Raw genomic sequence first — 17663 nt, 5'->3', positions numbered from 1 at the left:
AACATGCTCAGATCTAGTTGATATTCCTCAGAAGCAAGCAAGATTCATCATCATAACTGTGACCTTATTTGCCTAAGTGCAGCAGAGTAATATTTCATTGAGCTGTTTGACCAAATCCTTTCTGTGTGCTGAAGGCTGTCCTTCATGAACAAATGCAGCTGGACTCCTGTCCAGCTATCCAAGATTAAAAAGTGAGAAAGAATGACTCTTCATTACCCCAAGGTTCCAGTTTATTTCACACACTCTGACAAACTACAGTAACAGTTTTAAAGTTTTCACATTTCTATCTTTCCCTATCACACTATTATTGACATTTTCAAAGTCCAAGTGAGATACGCATCTAGGGGATGTTTCAGTTCTTTCATGAAAGGATTATGCAGGGTTAAAAAGGAATTGAATATGGACTCTCATTTTTCTGGGCCAGTGTGCACAGAGCAGGCAGCAGAACCTGCTGCCTGTCTCAATGTCATTCTTAAAGAGGAATGGACACTGCACCTTCTCTCACCAGGATACAACCAGGCTTGAGATCACAAGCAAAGAGTGGACTTCTATAGTTCAAGGGCAGGTTCTTCAGACATAACCATTGCCTGTTTCCTAGGAGCTACATTTAAATAGCTCATCACTCAGCCTAACATACTTTTTGGTCCCAGACACCTTTCTGAAGAGCACAGCATATGAAGACAGATGCTAAACTCTGGGCTATGAACTGGACTTTTGAGGCTGGATGCCTATTTGTTTTCCTTTAAATGGAACTGGGTCTGAGATGTAATTCACTTTCTTCAGAGAGAGGAGCGTGACAGTAAGACTTCTGCACAGTATGAGGCTTGAGCAGCTCTCTTTTCACTCAAAAATCAAGAGCATTAGAGAGCTAATGCAGAGGTCTCAAAAAGCTGAGCCACAATTATGAAACCAGTAAGAATGATTTGCAACCTGGTAGTCAGCGTAATTAGAAGCTGAAGCACCCATTAGCAATCAGAAAATGGACAAATTGGTTTGTACCTACACAGGCTAAAAATGTTACCATTTCAATATTACCATCTAATGCTTTGTTTTGTTTTTTCCTCCCACCCTCATTCCCAATGCTGACTTCTCCCTCTATTCTTCTAACTATGGGAGCATTAATTTGTTAAGAAAGGTCCAATGTTGTCTTTCTTCTACAAGACCTCTGATACCTGTTTACTGAGTGATTCTTCACATGAGGCCAATGCTCTCATTTTCCTTAAAATCAACTCATATAATGGCAATTGCATTTCTTCCCTCTAGCTAGACTAATAGATATGGCTTAAGTGTAAGCAGGGTCAGCTCCCTACCACAGCATTTGGGCTTGGAATTCTCACAGACAGGGAATAACCCACCATCAAAACCAGACCACTTAAAGTAGTTGAGAAAGAGCAGAATGAGGGAATCAGAAGCTTTTACCTTTTTCGGAACTTCTGAACGTCATGGTAAGCACAGTTTCAGGACATCTCTTTGACAGATCTGTAAAGCTGTGTTTATTCTGCAGGTTATATGCAAATTCCTCCACCTATTAAATAATAGATTCTGGTATGACTGCTCACTAGACAAACAAAAACTGCAGATAAAGTTAGCTGCTGAGTGACTGGATGGAGAAAATGTTTAAAGAGAAGGAAGAGCACAGAGTGGCACAGTAACTGAGAGCATGGAAGGAAGTGAAATACCGGTAGATGGCACTCAAATCTTTGGCATATCGCTGGGTTTGGAGGGTCCCTGAAAGCTGTGCATTGAAACAGCTGTCTGCGAGCTGAGATCGCAGATCGCAGCAGCTGAACAGGAGATTTGTGAGGCTGTAATATTATCAGCGTCTGAGTTGCTATGCCTCGGTAAGCAGAGCTGGCAGACTGAAGACCCAGAGAGGTGCAGGTGGAAATCAAAACTGGTTGCAGAGAGAGGACGTTGTCTGGAAGTGGCTGGTTTGGCCACAACGACCTGCTCATTGGCACTCAACAAAGGTAGATACATCTTGCATTGCAATCCAAACATCTCTTACTGTCTGCTTTCCATCTCACCGCATAACCAGCCTCAAAAACACGGGTGCATGTGGGTGTGGGAGGAATACAGAGCCTGGCTTTGCAACAGGTTTTAAAGGAGACTATGTGAACAGGCTAAATAAGGCAACATTAGCTTTCCTCTCAACAAGAGACAAGTCACTGTAACTCTCAGTTTCTGCAATTTGTTTCAAAAATTAAGGGACTCCCTCCACCCTAATCTCCTTATTCATAGGAGCTAGAGAGAGTCCACTTGGATTTAGTCCCTAAACTCGGAACCACTGAAAACAGAAACACTTATGCTTCTATGCAAGGGGCTACAGTGCAAGCACAAATCACTGTGCAAGTACTGTTATTATTTGCCTGAACTTTGTTCCCTCCTTCCTGCCTGTAGGGTTCACAGAATCTCTTCAGAAATAAAAGGAAACAGACTATGAAAAACAAGTTGCTTAGTACCTTCTAGAACATTCATACTTTTTCTATGTGTAACTATCAAAAACATAGTGACTAAAGCATTAATCCTTAATAAAACATCTTTAAAAGAAATAAATCCAAAATAAAAACATATTACAGCTGCTCACAGCTGCTGAGACTGAGCCTTTCTTTCTCCAGAGCAAGTGCTCTTGGTACTGTTGGGCTGAGCCCAGATGGATCAACAAGAATCAGGAATACTGAGGCACAAAGGGATTTGGAAAGAACTGGAAGGAGGCAGGAAGATGATGAATCTAAGGCTTCTGCAGGTTTTTATGCTAACAACACCATAATCTAAATTGCATCATGCTCTAATGTGTGCATATTAAAGACTGAAACAAATAACAAATACTATTTTGTTGATTAAAAGAAAGAAAAAGACTAGCTTTTTTTCTTTTTATGTAGACAGTTCCAGTGCTGCTCCTTACAGTATTGCACACACAGTCATTAATATCTGCTGCTTCATCTATCCCTTTGGATAAAAACCTGCTTTTGCTGTCTAATATCGTATGAAGACTGAGCTGATAGGGTTTATTCTCTGAAAGTCTCAGGTCATGGACAGCACTTTTTTTGCTACCACAGCTCCAAGCAGAGGTGGAAAGCAGGTACAACAGGCACAGCTCCAGGGAGTGGCGTGGGAGGGAAGCTGAAGAGGAGGAGCGTGAGGAAACCAGGCTGCCACTGCTTTACCACTGCTTCATCCTCAGCCTTCCTGGCACAGACTTATCCTCTATCACAAGATCTTCTCCATCTGGAGCTACCAAACCTCCTAGATGAGACCAGTTCCTCAGAACCTTTTGTCTTACTTCCTGGAAGACACAGAATCTGGAATAACCATTTGAAGAAAATTGCTCCCCAAAGCAAAGGCACGGAGCATTGGAAAACCCAAGCATTCAGCCTCTGGCCACCATTAACAAACGCAGACCTTCCCCACAGCAATCAGGGCTGCAGCAACTGCTCCCTGGCCTCCAAGAAGCCTAGCCCCATGGAGGAGGAGGAAGACAGCTTTATGCTTTTCTTAGGGGCCAACACCAGCAATTGCAGCCTCAAGACTAACGAAACAGGAGACCCACCATGCTGGTCAGGGGTTGCCAAGGGAGGTCCTGAGGTGGTGATTGTACCGGTGCTTTTTGGCTTCATTTTTCTCCTGGGAATGGTGGGGAACACACTGGTGTTGGTTGTTTTAGGTCGTCTCCGGCCTGGGGGACGCCCATCACGAAGTGCCACCAACATCTTCATCCTGAACCTGAGCATTGCAGACTTTTCCTTTTTACTCTTCTGCGTCCCCTTCCAGGCCACCATCTACTCCCTTCCAGAGTGGATCTTTGGTGCCTTCTTTTGCAAGTGGGTTCACTACTTGGCCATGGCAACAATGTTGGTCAGCATCTTTACTCTAGTGGCCATGTCTGTGGACAGATACATCGCTGTGGTTCACGCCAAGCGTTCGTCTGGCATCCGCAGCAAGCGCAACGCTGCCCTTGGTGTGGGTGTCATCTGGTTGCTGTCTCTACTTATTGCCATCCCTGTGGCCCAGCACCAGGCCCTTATGAGCGGTCATCAACAAGCACCCAACAGCTCCTTCTGCTGGGAGAATTGGGCAGAGGGCTCAACAGCCAAGCAGACGTACAAGGTTATGATCCTGCTAGTGGGATACCTCCTGCCTCTGGTGCTCATCACCTGCTGCTACGCCAAGGTGGGTAAGAGGGATGAGAGTAATATTCAAACAGAGGAAAGGATCATTTCCAGCCTTTTGGTGGCTTGGATTCACACACACACAAACTACTCAGCCAACAGATCCAACTTAGTTATACTCTGTTCTAGGACAGGATGCTTCTCTGGTGTTGGGGAGATATGAGGGATATTGTAGAATAGAAAGAAATCACCATCTCACAAAGAGGACTGAAGAACATTTCTGTTCAGATAGAAAATGAGGTACTGCTACAAGCTCACACTCAGCTGACACCTGCATTTGTTAAAAACTTCTGCTGTTCCTTGCAGTTTTTAGTTTGTCTTCTATTAATAAAAAGTGATTGCTCCTAGGAAGAAAAGAAAATCATAGAGAAAGCAACTATACAGAAAGTTACAGAAATAGTATCAGAGAAAATAATTTCTGTAATTATTTTATTGGACATGAAGTTTGGATTTTGTGTCTTGCAAAGACTTGTAAATAGACATTTTAGGATTCAAGTCTTATTCAGCAAGGCATCTCCTTCTTCTTGTGGACTGTTACTGATCAAGTCTCTTTTTGTCTCCCCTGACTGATCTTTAGAATGCCTGGGACAGATGGTAAGCCTATGAGTTGTGCTAGGCTTCCAGGATGATTTTTTTGTGGCTTTATTGTGCAGCAGCTTGTGACTGCCAGGGAGTGGATTTCTTTGCCTCCAGTCAGTTGCAGGTCAGCTCTCCTGAAAATAAATAAATAAATAAATAAATAAATAAATAAAAATTTAAAAATCTTGGAATTTTAGTTCATGTCTGTTTAATCAAAAGTTATGATTCTTTCAGCATTAATTTATTTTAATATCATCGGTGCTATGAACAGGAGGAGGCACTTATTAGATTTAAGCTAAAGGTATCTGCCTCTCAGCCCTTGCCTGTCAAAACAAGAGAAAACCACTAGTTAATACATTCTGTCACTGTGACTCCAGCTGCTTTTCCCATCACTGCCCTTGGTGAGCACAGCAGCAAATGAAAAGGAAGGTGCATTTAACAGAGGTTTTATTTTGTTAATTAAGTGCTTTAGAAAACTCAGTCTTTTTCCTCCAAAAGCTGAAGTATAAATGTTGTCAGGTCACAGTTGTGCTATAACCAGGTGCAAAAAGATTAAATGTTGTTAACTGAGATTTTCCTGTCAGGGCTCTAACACTTCTTCTAACTTTCTACAAAAGGGGAACCCATGCGACTGCTCCATTAGTCAGTGCTGCACTCAGGAGTGGCAATGCAGTCATACCAGAGTACGGTGCTGGCAGCCTGTTCTCTGCCTTTTTATGGGAACAGCCTAGAGAGTAAATGTAGATGATTTAAACACAATCTAAAATTTCAAATCTGTGTCAAGATTCCAGTCAATTTGAGCACACAGCCCATTGAGCTCATATAATGCTGAGCTACTTCTGGAAGCTTAAGCATTTTCACCTCCAAGAAACAAGCTTTGAAAAGAAAACTGGAGAGTGCTTAACAATGAAAGTCTGAAAGCATCACATCCAACTCTGAAGTCACGCTAGAGCAATTGTTTTAATTTTTAGAGCTTGTGTAAGAAGTTCAAACACTAATACATACCATTTGATTTGCTTTTCAATTCATTGTTCCTTTTTTTCAAGGTTTTGTATCATCTCCACACAAAAGTAAAGAATATTTCTAAGAAGTCAGAAAGATCAAAGAAGAAGGTAAATATCTTTGATTTAATTTGTACACTGATATAATGGGTATGTCATGTTATAAAACCAACCGGTATTCTTTTCAAGCTCCATGCAGTTACAAATGTCATCCATGTCTTTCAGCTGAAGTTCAGATTCGTGTTGACAGTTTGCTGTATCTTTATAGACATAGCACAGAATGATGCCATTATCGAATTGCTCTATTGATCTCCACATACATGCCTGCTGGACTGTCTTTTGATTTTTTGTGCTATAATAGAAGTTCTACAAATACAGTATTTTGACACTGGTAGGCAGAAAGATATACTATAAGAAGATCTAGGTATTTGAGTACACTTTAATAAGCTAAAAGGAAAGGACCCTGAAAAAGAAGCAATTCAGTTTTGCAGCTGTTTGCACTGCAGTTCTTTAACATTTACATCTAGAATGTGGTTGATTTAGACCTTGGTTGGCACTTTGATCCTTTTGTGAGGCAAACATCAGGGTTATCAAGCTGTATGAAATAAGCAGAATTGTAAGAATTTACCAAGGAAAATCCTAAAGAAGGAATTTTCTTGCTAAGGATCTTTGAGTGGATAAGCCATAACCAATAAAAGTTTTCAGATAACAAAACTCACTGACAGCAGTGATGCAACATGAGATTCACAGGACATAAAAAGGAAAAACTCTCTTTCAGTCAGAAATGTTAAAATCATTGTGTGTGCAGTGGTAAGCAAAACCATAGGTTATCTGCCTGGTCGAAGGCAAATTGTAATGAGGCACTATCACTAGGTGCTGGTAGGACAATCAGGTCACTGTTTCTGCCTGCGGCACAGCAGCCATACAACCCAAATGATCAGTGAGCATACCACCAAGCAGATGTCACAGCCACAGATGACTGGGGAATGCTTTGATTTGCTAGAAAAAGGCAGTGAAGAACTGTTGATGATTTTATTTCGAGAATAGCAAATTAAGTGGTAAAAACGTGTTTCTTTTGCATAGAATGATCTCATGACTTCACAAGTTTACCCAGTTGCTTTAGGTGTAAGAAATCTCCAGCAAATCCCTAAACAATTTGTAAGGTTTAAATTTCATCCCTGTTCCTTCCTTGCCTGTATATCTTTATGTCCCAATACAAGCTTATTTCATATATTTGAAGAGAATGCTACTAGTGTCACCTTCCTACAAAGCACTGAAGTTATAAAATATTACTTTCTTAAATGACACTCTTTTCTTCAGATGCCTCTTTTTGCATTGTTTCCACATTTGACCTGTAGAGTTAAAAGGGAAACAGTTCCACAGTTTCTCGAACTGTTTGTTTCTTGATCAGACACAACTGAGAGCAGTAATCTTAAAAAACACCTTTGACTGCCTTCTCAAACAAGTCAGTGATAGAGCACTTTCCCTCCCTCCCATTAAATACTTTTCTAGCCATAGTTCTGTAATTCCTAGAAGCTATTGTTAATTCTGGCACTTAGACCTAGTTAAGTTAAACTGTTGATGCAGGGATTAAAAAAAAAAAAAAAAAAAAAAAGAAGAAGAAAAAAAAATCAGACCACTCCAAATACACACACACTATCTTCCAAAATTTGTCTCCTTCCAGCATTTTCTGTTGAGAAATCTGCTTTTCATCTAGCTTTTTTTGCAGGCCGAACAGCATCTTTGGCATCCCTACTGCAACTACTTTTTTGTTCTGACTACTAGCACTTTATAAGGCATCCTTCTTGCACAGTTTGCAGACTCACTCCATTCCCATGTGTGCTTTCAGAGTATACTTGAAACATACTGAGCATCAATCATTTAAAGCAGATCTTCCTAAGAACACTTCATATTAGAGCCTAATAGGAAATTCATAAGTACATGTCAGTTCTGTTAAATTAGCTTCCTTCGTATGTATCTAATTAGTTTATTAAGAACAAGTAGTTGCACTTGGTATTAATTCATAAACTTCATCAGAGATTAAATGAACAGCTTTTGCTTATTTTGCTCAGAATTTTGACAAGTGAGTCTTGCTCCATGTTTGGAAAGTTAATTTAGCCAATACAAAACATCTAGCTATATGACATATGCCTGTAATTTCAGTGGATAGACCCTTACCACCTTGGATCCGTCATAACCAAGTGTGCCTTATGATTAGGTAAGACTTTTTATTTTTAAGCCTCTTATTTCTGGATTTAAAGCATTTGGTAACCTCATTGGGGATTTAGTGGGTTACAATTCTTATTCTACACAACTCCAAATAATAATATAACATTGGTAGCGTACAGAAAAGACCTCATCTTAATTCACACAATGTGAGCCACTGAATAGAGAAACTGATGAATGCAGTAGGGAAGCACAATAGGAACAAATCAAATTTAAGCCACTTGTATGGTTAGAAAGGAGTCCACATTTTATATGCTATAGATACATCCTCTGAATCATAAATCAACATGTGAAAGATAAGGCCAGTATTTACAGAACACATGAGAGAGAGACTGCTAGATGCAAACCTAGGGTAATTTCTAAAGCAATAATGGCCAAGTGAACAATTCCAGTGTTGTAGTAGTACATACCTGACTTTCTTAGTTGCAAAGCTGCAGCATAGTAGGCAACATAAAACTGTATTTAATTCCATCTGAGCACATGGATTATAGTACACAATCCAGATAATTGGTACTGTACATCGACCTCATCTTTTAAAGATCATACTATAACTTCAATTAAAAAAAAAAAACAACAATTAAACTTAATGCAATACATGAGAAATTAGTTATTCTAAGAAGTCTTTTGCTTGTGTCTTCCATCAGCTTTTTCCACAGTTTTAAGGCACAGCATGCCCCTGATGCAGTGCTCTCAGCCTTCCCCTGAGACCTACCCAGAGTGTACTACCAACACACCCAGCAGAAAAGCAGCAGCTGCCTAGAGATGAAGCAGAGCTGCACAGGCAGGCATACATACCTACTGTCAGACAGCTGAATGAAAGAACAAAACTCAGTTAAAATGCTTGTTTTTTAGCTACCTGCACAAGTAAAAGAATCTCTGACATACACACCTGAAATAGGACAGCATTTCTGCCTAATTTCCCATCAAGGGATCCTCGTCAAAAAGTTCCTTTGGAAACTAACTTATGAAGCCTCTTCTCTAAATGCCAAACTTCATTTCAGCAGTACCATATATCCCAGATAAAATCACTACAAGATGTACCTGGAGTTCCAGTAGATTTTATTCTGTACCTCGTATTCCAAGTCATTTTTCTTTCTTTTCAATTATTTCCAATCTCTCTACCATTGTCCCATGTGCCACAGTATTGTACTAAAAGTTCACATTATTTGAGGATATGTAGGAGTTAGAAGGACAGATGGGAAGGCCCTGTTTTCTAAGGCCAGCATACTATTGGGAAATGTTTAGTTACATGACTTCAAAAATTACAAGTATGTTTGGTCTGAGTGAGCTCAGTTTATGAGACATCTCAGACAGTCCACCCACCTGCCCCTTCCTACCCTCACACCAGAAGTCAGCATTCAAAAAATTGCTGAAAATAACAGGTTTGCCTTGAATAGAATCTGAGGATGATATAAAATCCTCCATGTGCATCTGTCACTAAGGAAATAAAAACATTTGTGCTTGGGTTGTAGTTCATAAACTTGTAAGTTACAACATGTTAATTGTTCAAACTACTGCAGGTCTTTTTTCAATTTATGCACATTTGAAACTGTAAAAATTGAACATGCTCAAAGTTTGATGCATTCTGAACTCATACTTTGTTATCAAGAGACTGTCCCTTAATTCATCTTCCTACCTTACATGTATTTTTTATATAGGTATATCATCTACATGTTGATGTTGGACCAGCTCAGCTTGATGTGCTTTTCCATTTATATGCAGCATTTGTGCAGATCAAGGGAACTAAGCCAGACTGTGCATGCAAAAAATGCATGAATACCAGCTTCCCTGTTTAATTTCTTGCTAGCTGAACGTGCTCACCAACCTTGCAGCTGAGATGATGAGGTGCTACAGGATTCCCCTTTGCAGTTCTGGATAATCATTTGTTGAGGCAGTCCAGCAAGACTATGTGCTAAGAAATCCTGTGCACTTCTCAATCACAAAATATATTTCAGATCTGCTACTTTGTTGTGCATTATGCATAGTAAATCTATAATTTATCTCTGAGGAAAGTTAACAACACCCCACCTAACAGAGCTGAAAAAGTGTTTCCTAATAGCCCAGCCCTAGGAAGTCTGAACATACATTTGCAATAAACCAAATGTTTTAATAAAGGAAATTAATGCAAAGCAAGGTTTATTCTGATCATTAACTGGCCCTGTGGTGCTTTACTGGCCTCTGAAGCACACCAGGGTTTCTAAATGTTTACTTGGTTTTGTCCTGTACATCTTTAAGGAACAAACAAGTTGCAACCTGATTTTTTTTTTAAATAGGGTTTTAGGGTTGTGAATTTCACAGCTATCTTGAAAACACCATTATAAAGAAGGAAGAGTTGTGGAATTTTTAGAGGTAACAGTAGTCAAAGGCTCTAATTAACAATTGAAACATCTGAATCTAAAAAATTAGTATAGTTCTTCTCTATTTTTTCTTTTAGCTACAATAGGAATGTGAAAAGGTGGGAATACACTTCCTTGTTTGTCCTATATTCTTTTCCTAGTAATTTCTAAAATTTTCACCCTTATCACTATTTGAGAACTAAGCTAATGTGTTTACAAAGAATACAAACCAAAGGTCTTGCTCCAAAATTATATTAGTCAACTTAAAGCACAACTTCCTTTATGAAGCTAAGATTGTTTTCTACCTCAGCTTGTGTATTCGTAATCCTATATTTACCCACATATAAACTTCATTGCTCCCAGAGCTACGTAAACACAAATACACAGAGCTGATTTGGGACATTCCCTGGAGCACCTCTTTTTGAAGGTCAAATCACAAACTGAGGTAAAGCATTCATAAATTCTTCAAGGTAGATGGATATTTTGGTCAAGAGCTGCTTTTTTGTATGCTGAATTCTTTATGTGATAACTGTTCACACAGCCAGAGTTTTAATATACTCTTAATGAATATGTTTGAGGCTTAAGCACAACCAACTCTAAGTACACCAAAGTAGCATGGGAGATCTTGGTATGGACCCAATAACAGCAAAAAAATACTATTCAGAAGTGAAATCCTGCAAGTTGTCTTCCTAAGAAGAACTTACAGTAGCAGAAATAGAGAATTGCATTGCCAATTAGTAGATAATAGAATATCATAATGCCCATAAGCATTTATGAATACAAAGTGAGCCAGTATTAAGAGCATCAGAGGAAATCAGCAGCAAAATCACAGAATCAGAGATGTGCAGGAGAGCAGTCAGACCAGAGTGATCAAGCTTCTAGGGGAAGAGTTCACCTCCCACCTTGCTATACAAACAACCAAGATGGACTGATTACAAATCAAAGTTCATTTCAATCCCTCCTCTTCTTCATAGCTAACTGCCATTTCTGATTGCAGGAAACAATGAACAGAACAATACTGAATAAAGAAAAAACAAAGCAAAACAATTTCCAGTGCAATGCAGTTTTAGACTAATTTGAATCAGTCACACCAGAGAGTATTAAAAGACCAGAGGGCAGTTAATCAACATTAAAGCTGGTTAAAAACATATAGAACAGATACAGACTTTTTTTAAACATCTGTTTTGAAACATTATGTGCTTATCATTAAGCCATAAGCACATTTCTGTAGCTCAGGCTGTGCTTTGGGACCATCCTGGTGTTTGAACTTTATGGAAAGTAGGGCTTACAAAGGCACTGGTGAGTGAGGGGAAAGAAGACCCCAAGTATGGAACAAGTTCATTATATACACTGTCCTCCCACACAGCAGTAAGAAAAAAAAAAATAAGAAAAGAAATAAAAGGATGAGTCAGTTGTTGTTAATGAAAAGGTGCAGAAAAACAGGTATGGGTTTATTTCTGCTTCTTCCTTCATAACCATGGTACAGGGAGAAAAAACCTCCATCATATCCTGAAAACAGCAGCAGTCCCACTAACAATGCTCAGTTTTCCTGCAAGAGAGAATGTACTGTTCAATGAAAGCCTCCTTGAATGTCCTTTCCCATTTCTGCTTGGCTGTGGTACATAATACAAATGAATAGGCTGATCAGCTCTGAAAAAATCTGGCTAAATTAGATCAGGAAAGTGACAGGCTCGATCTCCAAAGTCTCTGCCTTTAGACTGCTCTATCCACTGCAGATTTTAATCTCAATGTGGTTTATTAATCTAATGCATCAGGTAGTTACACAAATTATAGACAGACACATGGAATACTTGAAGCATTTGATTCATTACAGTGCAATCTTAACTTTGCCCTTGACAAGTTGAAGCATCTTCATTATTATTTCATCATGAATAACATCTCAAAAGCCACAGTTAAATGCTAACGACTTCATCCCCCTGCACAATGAGGCATCTCCCTCAAAAAAAGGTCTTTAAGCATGTCTCCTATTGCATTTTGAAGGGCAGAGGACAACTAAAAGCAAGACACAGCTTGTTCAGGGCTGAAGAAAAAAAATCAGAGGGGAAACAAAGAAAAGCAGGAAAGCTATTAATGAAGTTCAAATCATAAGTTGATTGGGTTGAAAGGAACCTTAAAGATCACCTATAAAAACAGCAGAAGAATAAGGGGAAATGGAACACCCAAGAAAAATATTTGTTTACTTAACAAATATATTTATGATCTCCCCTGGTCCCTACTTCCCAGCCTACCATTGATCTTCCATATAGCTTTAATGCTTTCTTTGTACTTCAGCTCCTAATGGACTGCGAGCTCATTGAAAGTGAGTATGAAATATTACTAAGCAACAGTTAAATAATCCAGTACTGGCCACTGTGCACTGTGCCCAACATGGACCAATGAAACCTCAGAAATGATCTGTATGGTTGACATGGGCACAGCTAGACCAGCAGTAATCCATTAACAGTGCAAATTATCTCAACTCATTGAATGAACTCAAACAGTACAGAAGTTATTTGGATCAGTCTTCTGCAGCTGTTCACAACCTGTATTAATACTAGTTGTAGCTAGTGTCATGTTAAAAGTAAAACAACACATTGTTTCAGTTCCCTCTTTTAAACACATATCCCATAACTAAAAAAGGAAAGAAAAAAAAAAAAAAGGATGAAAATTTAATTTCCAAAACGTATTCATTATTAATTATGTATATCATGGCTCTACTATTGTCTGTATCTACATCTGCAAAATCCCTAATAGTTAGATCTCAGAAACAGCTTCGTGCTAATATATAGCAACTGCAGGTTCATTTTTAATAACTAGCCCTATGCTGAGTGCATGGTTTGTCATTTCACAGTAAGAAGAAAAAATAATCTAGATCAATAGCCCCTATTCAAAAGAATTTTTCAGGGCTTGTAGCCTCCTAATTCAAGCAGAGGGATGCTATCAAAGGTTGTCTTGGTAACAAGCTAAGCTACTTATCATTGAGACAGGGTAGAAAAAGTAGTACCATTATTACTGGTGAGAGTTAAAATGCTTCATGTCATTAATAATTTCATTAGCACCCATCATACCACAGTAGGCCTGCTAGACCCAACAAGAGCGCTTCTTCTGTGTCTTTCAGTTCCACTAACTTTCAGTCACTTATCTTATCTTATTAAGGACAGCTTCTGGCTCCCCATGTGGTCATTTTTAAGAGTTTTCAAGCAGAGGTTGCTCATTCACATGGGAGTATGCTTTGTCACCCTACATGTCAGACAGCTTTCTGGTATGTGAAATAAGGAAGCACCTGAAATACGTGAGGGCTAAGGTGAACCTAAAGGCCTTTCATAATGAATACAAACCTACTTGATGCATTTATTTGACTTAAACCTCTCTCCTCCCTGTATTTTTTAAATTTATTTTCTCTGATCAACACAAAAATCTTGAGCTGATGAAATAGCATCTTCTGAGAGTTTAACAGATTTAATTGGCTCATTAATGCAGTTAAGAATGAGTGAAGGTAGCACTGTCATCTCTCATCCATACACATTTTACTGTTTCAACGAAACAGAATTTTATTGCATTTTATTTATTTTATTGCAGGAGATCACTGCTGCAGGCCCTATGTAAATGCAACCAAGATATTGCGTATCCAATACAGACAACACCCCCACATCTCATCATACAGTTGACTTTTCTGCAGGGTTAAACAAACAGGAGATAAAAACAGTTCCCAAGAAAGCACCTCTAGGCTTCACCCACATTATTACTGTTAGAATAAGCAGAATTTAAACATATTAGCATGACTCATTCACATATAAAAACAGAAAGAATCTATGTAATAAACAGTAATTATAATTGTAGCACAACCACATGTTCTCCAGGTTTCAGTGCAGATTTTAGAAAGTTCAGCACAATATGAAAGTCCTGAACTAACTCCATTTGACTAGAGCAAGTAAGTTCTAGCAATAGATTTAATAAAGAAACGGTACCTGAACACATCAGCATAACAGTTTCTGAGAAATGCATTGTTTGTTTTTGTTCGTTTGTGTTTTAAAAATGGGGTCAACCTCAAAAGATTTTGAAACTCAAGAGCGTCACAGGGCTGTTACTAAAGCGAAACAGAAGAATCTGGAAGACAAGTGGATTTCCTGAAATTTTGCCCCATGCCCTCAACCTCTTGCAAAAAGCTGGTTTATAAACATCTGACACTTGTTTATAAATATTTTAGAAGTGACTCCCTTAAGTTTTTATGTATGGAACTGAGGTGACTTTTTTGGACCACTGACTTTACACAACAATACCTAAGCACCCCACTTACTCTCTTTGGTGAAGAAATGCCATCCTACTCTTCCCTGGAACATGCTGTTGTATTTCTCCATTGCCGTCATCGTATCCAGAATATGATCCTCATAGTTAGTCTGCAATACGGAAGCCTCCTGTCAGCCAATATACATTCATGAACACTATACCTAATTTACTGATACAGGAAGAAAGAAAAAGCCCTCACTGAAACTCCAGATGAGTGAAATTTTATTGCATTTTTATTGAAGCACCACTGACAAGGGAAATACTGCAAATGCTCTAAGAAGCAAATAGTCTTTTAAGGCACCAGAGAAATCATCTAAGACATAATCAATCCCTTTGGAAATCCAGCTTCATTAGTTCTGTTGCTCATTTAATTCCTTTGTTTTCCTAATATTTATTTCCTAATATTTATGCAGCACTAAGCACGAAGGCTCAGGAAAAGAAACTGCAGTTTCTATCTCACCAGAAACACAAAGAGTACCAAGGCAGGAGTAAATGACTCTCTAACCATTTTCCTATTTTAATGGGAATCTAATCCTCCTTAGCTCAACTCTACACAGCCACTTTAGCCACCACTGAAATACTGCCAAGGTGATCCGCTTATTTTGGCAAGTCAAACCAACTGCGGAGTGCTGACAAAAAGTTGGAGCACATACAGAGGATTTTCAGCAGCTTTTTTTTTATTTGACATATTGCAAGTCAGGGATAAATTTACTTTCTCCTAGAAAGGCTTAGGTGCTTTGTTGTTGGATAAATTTAACTCTGACTCTTTATAACCTCTGTTTATACATTCTAGCGTAACAGGTAAGGTGACAGAGTGCTACAGTAATTTAAAATGACATTTGGAAACCTGCAGGTGTTTCTCCAGCAAACAGCTGCTAGATACTGTCTCTACAACCAGTGATTAAATGAGTTTTTTTGTTCACTAGGAAATTATCTCTCTTCTAGGGAAGTAATTGCTTGCTGTTTGCTTAAAATTATGGAAGGGAGTTACTGACCAAAGCACTGACCTTGTCTACCAAGGTTGTAAACCTTAAGCTGAAATGAAACCTAAGTTCTCATTTTTCTTTTTCTTTTTTCATTGTTTTTTTTTCCCCCTGCTACTTATAAACAACTCACATTTTCCTTAGAAGAAAGATGATAGCTGCATATTCACAAACTCCTACATTTATCCAAGTGACAAAATAGAAGTGATATCCCCTAAAGCACACATTTTGCTGAGAACCACTAAAGAGGAGGGGAAAAAAAAGTTACCTGATTAACTTCCATTACAAGGACAGATTGAATAGGTTAAGGAAAAACAAAAGCAAACAAAAAAAACTTCACCTTCCGATACCATTAATATTCCTGAAAAGAGGAGGAAGTAGCTCTGCAAGAACAGTAGGAAGGGCTCACTGGGGCTCCAAGTCAGTAACCTCTGAGCTTTATTTATGTATTCCCTGCCTGTGCTACATGTAGATAGTGAGATAAAAGCAACACTCTGAGGCTGCTTAAACTTGAGAAGTGAGGTCCTGACCACATAGAACCCCTACTGCAGGAAGGAAGCTACAGCCAGTTCTTGTTTGCTTCTACTAGTAACCTAGTCAATAAAAGAAATCATCTTCAACAACTTCTTTTTGTACTTTTTTTTTTTTCCTCAGAAGCAGTTTTAATGTCAGACAGACTTTTAACTATACTGGGTAAAGCAGTTTTTGTTCTAGAAAGGAAAAATCTTTTTTATAAATGCTGTTATTTCTTGTCATGCATCCTGCAGGCCCCCTCAAAATGAGTTTTACAGCAACATTCAGAGGACAAGGGACTTTACCTACGTTGATAGGGAACTCCTTTTGGGGGTTAGCTGACAGATTAGAGCACTGTAACCATTTAACACCTGATCTCATCTTTTTCAGACAGCACAGACAGTGCTTCTGGTGGTTGCTGTGTTCCTGCTCTCCTGGCTGCCGCACCACATCATCACAATGTGGGCAGAGTTCGGGCACTTTCCCCTCAACAACATCTCCTTCACCTTCCGCATCATCTCCCATTGCTTGGCCTATGGGAACTCCTGCATCAACCCCATCATTTACGCTTTCCTCTCAGAGAACTTCCGCAAGGCCTGTCAGCAGGCCTTCAACTGCAAGTGCTTCCTGCAGCCAGTCCCCACCGAGAAGCTGGTCAGAATACGCATGGAGAACTTCTCTACCACACACTCAACCACTAATGTGTAAGCAGGGCTCAGAAATACCTTTCAGGAGGAGAGAGAAGGGTGGTGTCAGGCAGAACTGCTGTACAAGAGCATTTTAGGTACCTTGCTTCTAGGCACCTTCAGAAGTGTCTGAATGCCCTTGTGGTGCCCCTCAGAGGAAACAGCTGTAGTTATGCCCATAAAGGATGTTTAAACAGAAGGTATAATTACAGATAGACATGAAATGAGCAAGTTAACAATTCTGTGCATGGACTGTTACTGGGGTGTGAGTGATGAGCAACATGACTTTTATTGAGGGCACTGAGAAGCAGCTCAGTAATATAACTTAAAGATCAGTGAATACACCTGTTTCTTAAGCAACCATTTTACTATGTGAGCTATGTATGTTTTCAGCTGTGATGGAATCTCTACATCTCCTGGAAGTCTTTGCCATAGTATTTACTTACCATGTAGTACAGCGTGAGGTCTCACTGATGCAGATGTCTGCATTCGATGGCTCTGTAGAGGCTTGCATTCCCCAGGGTCTCAGTGCCTGCATACTCCTGGATGTAATTACTTCTGCTGATGACTGGCTCTAATAACAACTGCCTAATAACTGAGATTTCTCAAAATATGCTTAGAAGAACTGTTCTTGTTTGAAAGTGATATTTACACAAGGCTTTACTGGTGCATGTGTTGTTCTCTAAGCATATCTACCCAAAGCTTTTTATTGCATACATTCTTATGCAAATGCTAAAATGCCTTCTTTTGGTTGAATGTTTAAGTTTACAGTTATGATCTGTGAATATACAAAGTGTGTGTTACTTCAGATTTAAGAAGCATATGGCCCAAAGGCTGTTACCGTGTCACCGTGTGGTCTGATGTCATTGCTGTGTGCTTCAGT

The 17663-nt window shown here is 39.2% G+C and overlaps 1 protein-coding gene across 1 annotated transcript; it reads left to right on the top strand.

Moving 5' to 3' along the window:
- Positions 1-1734: 1734 nt before the first annotated feature.
- Positions 1735-17627, top strand: LOC107319203 (galanin receptor type 1-like). Its single transcript, XM_032447093.2, has 4 exons — positions 1735-1970; positions 3023-4170; positions 5795-5860; positions 16485-17627. The coding sequence occupies exons 2-4, from the start codon at positions 3463-3465 to the stop codon at positions 16800-16802; spliced, it is 1092 nt and encodes a 363-aa protein (XP_032302984.2). The 5' UTR covers positions 1735-1970; positions 3023-3462; the 3' UTR covers positions 16803-17627.
- The last annotated feature ends 36 nt before the right edge of the window (positions 17628-17663 follow it).

The sequence above is a fragment of the Coturnix japonica genome, chromosome 6, assembly GCF_054131305.1.
Source record: "Coturnix japonica strain WE chromosome 6, WE-NBRP24, whole genome shotgun sequence".
Taxonomy (NCBI): Eukaryota; Metazoa; Chordata; class Aves; order Galliformes; family Phasianidae; genus Coturnix; species Coturnix japonica.
Note: the sequence above shows the minus strand (reverse complement) of the source record. Positions and strands in the feature narration are given on the sequence as shown.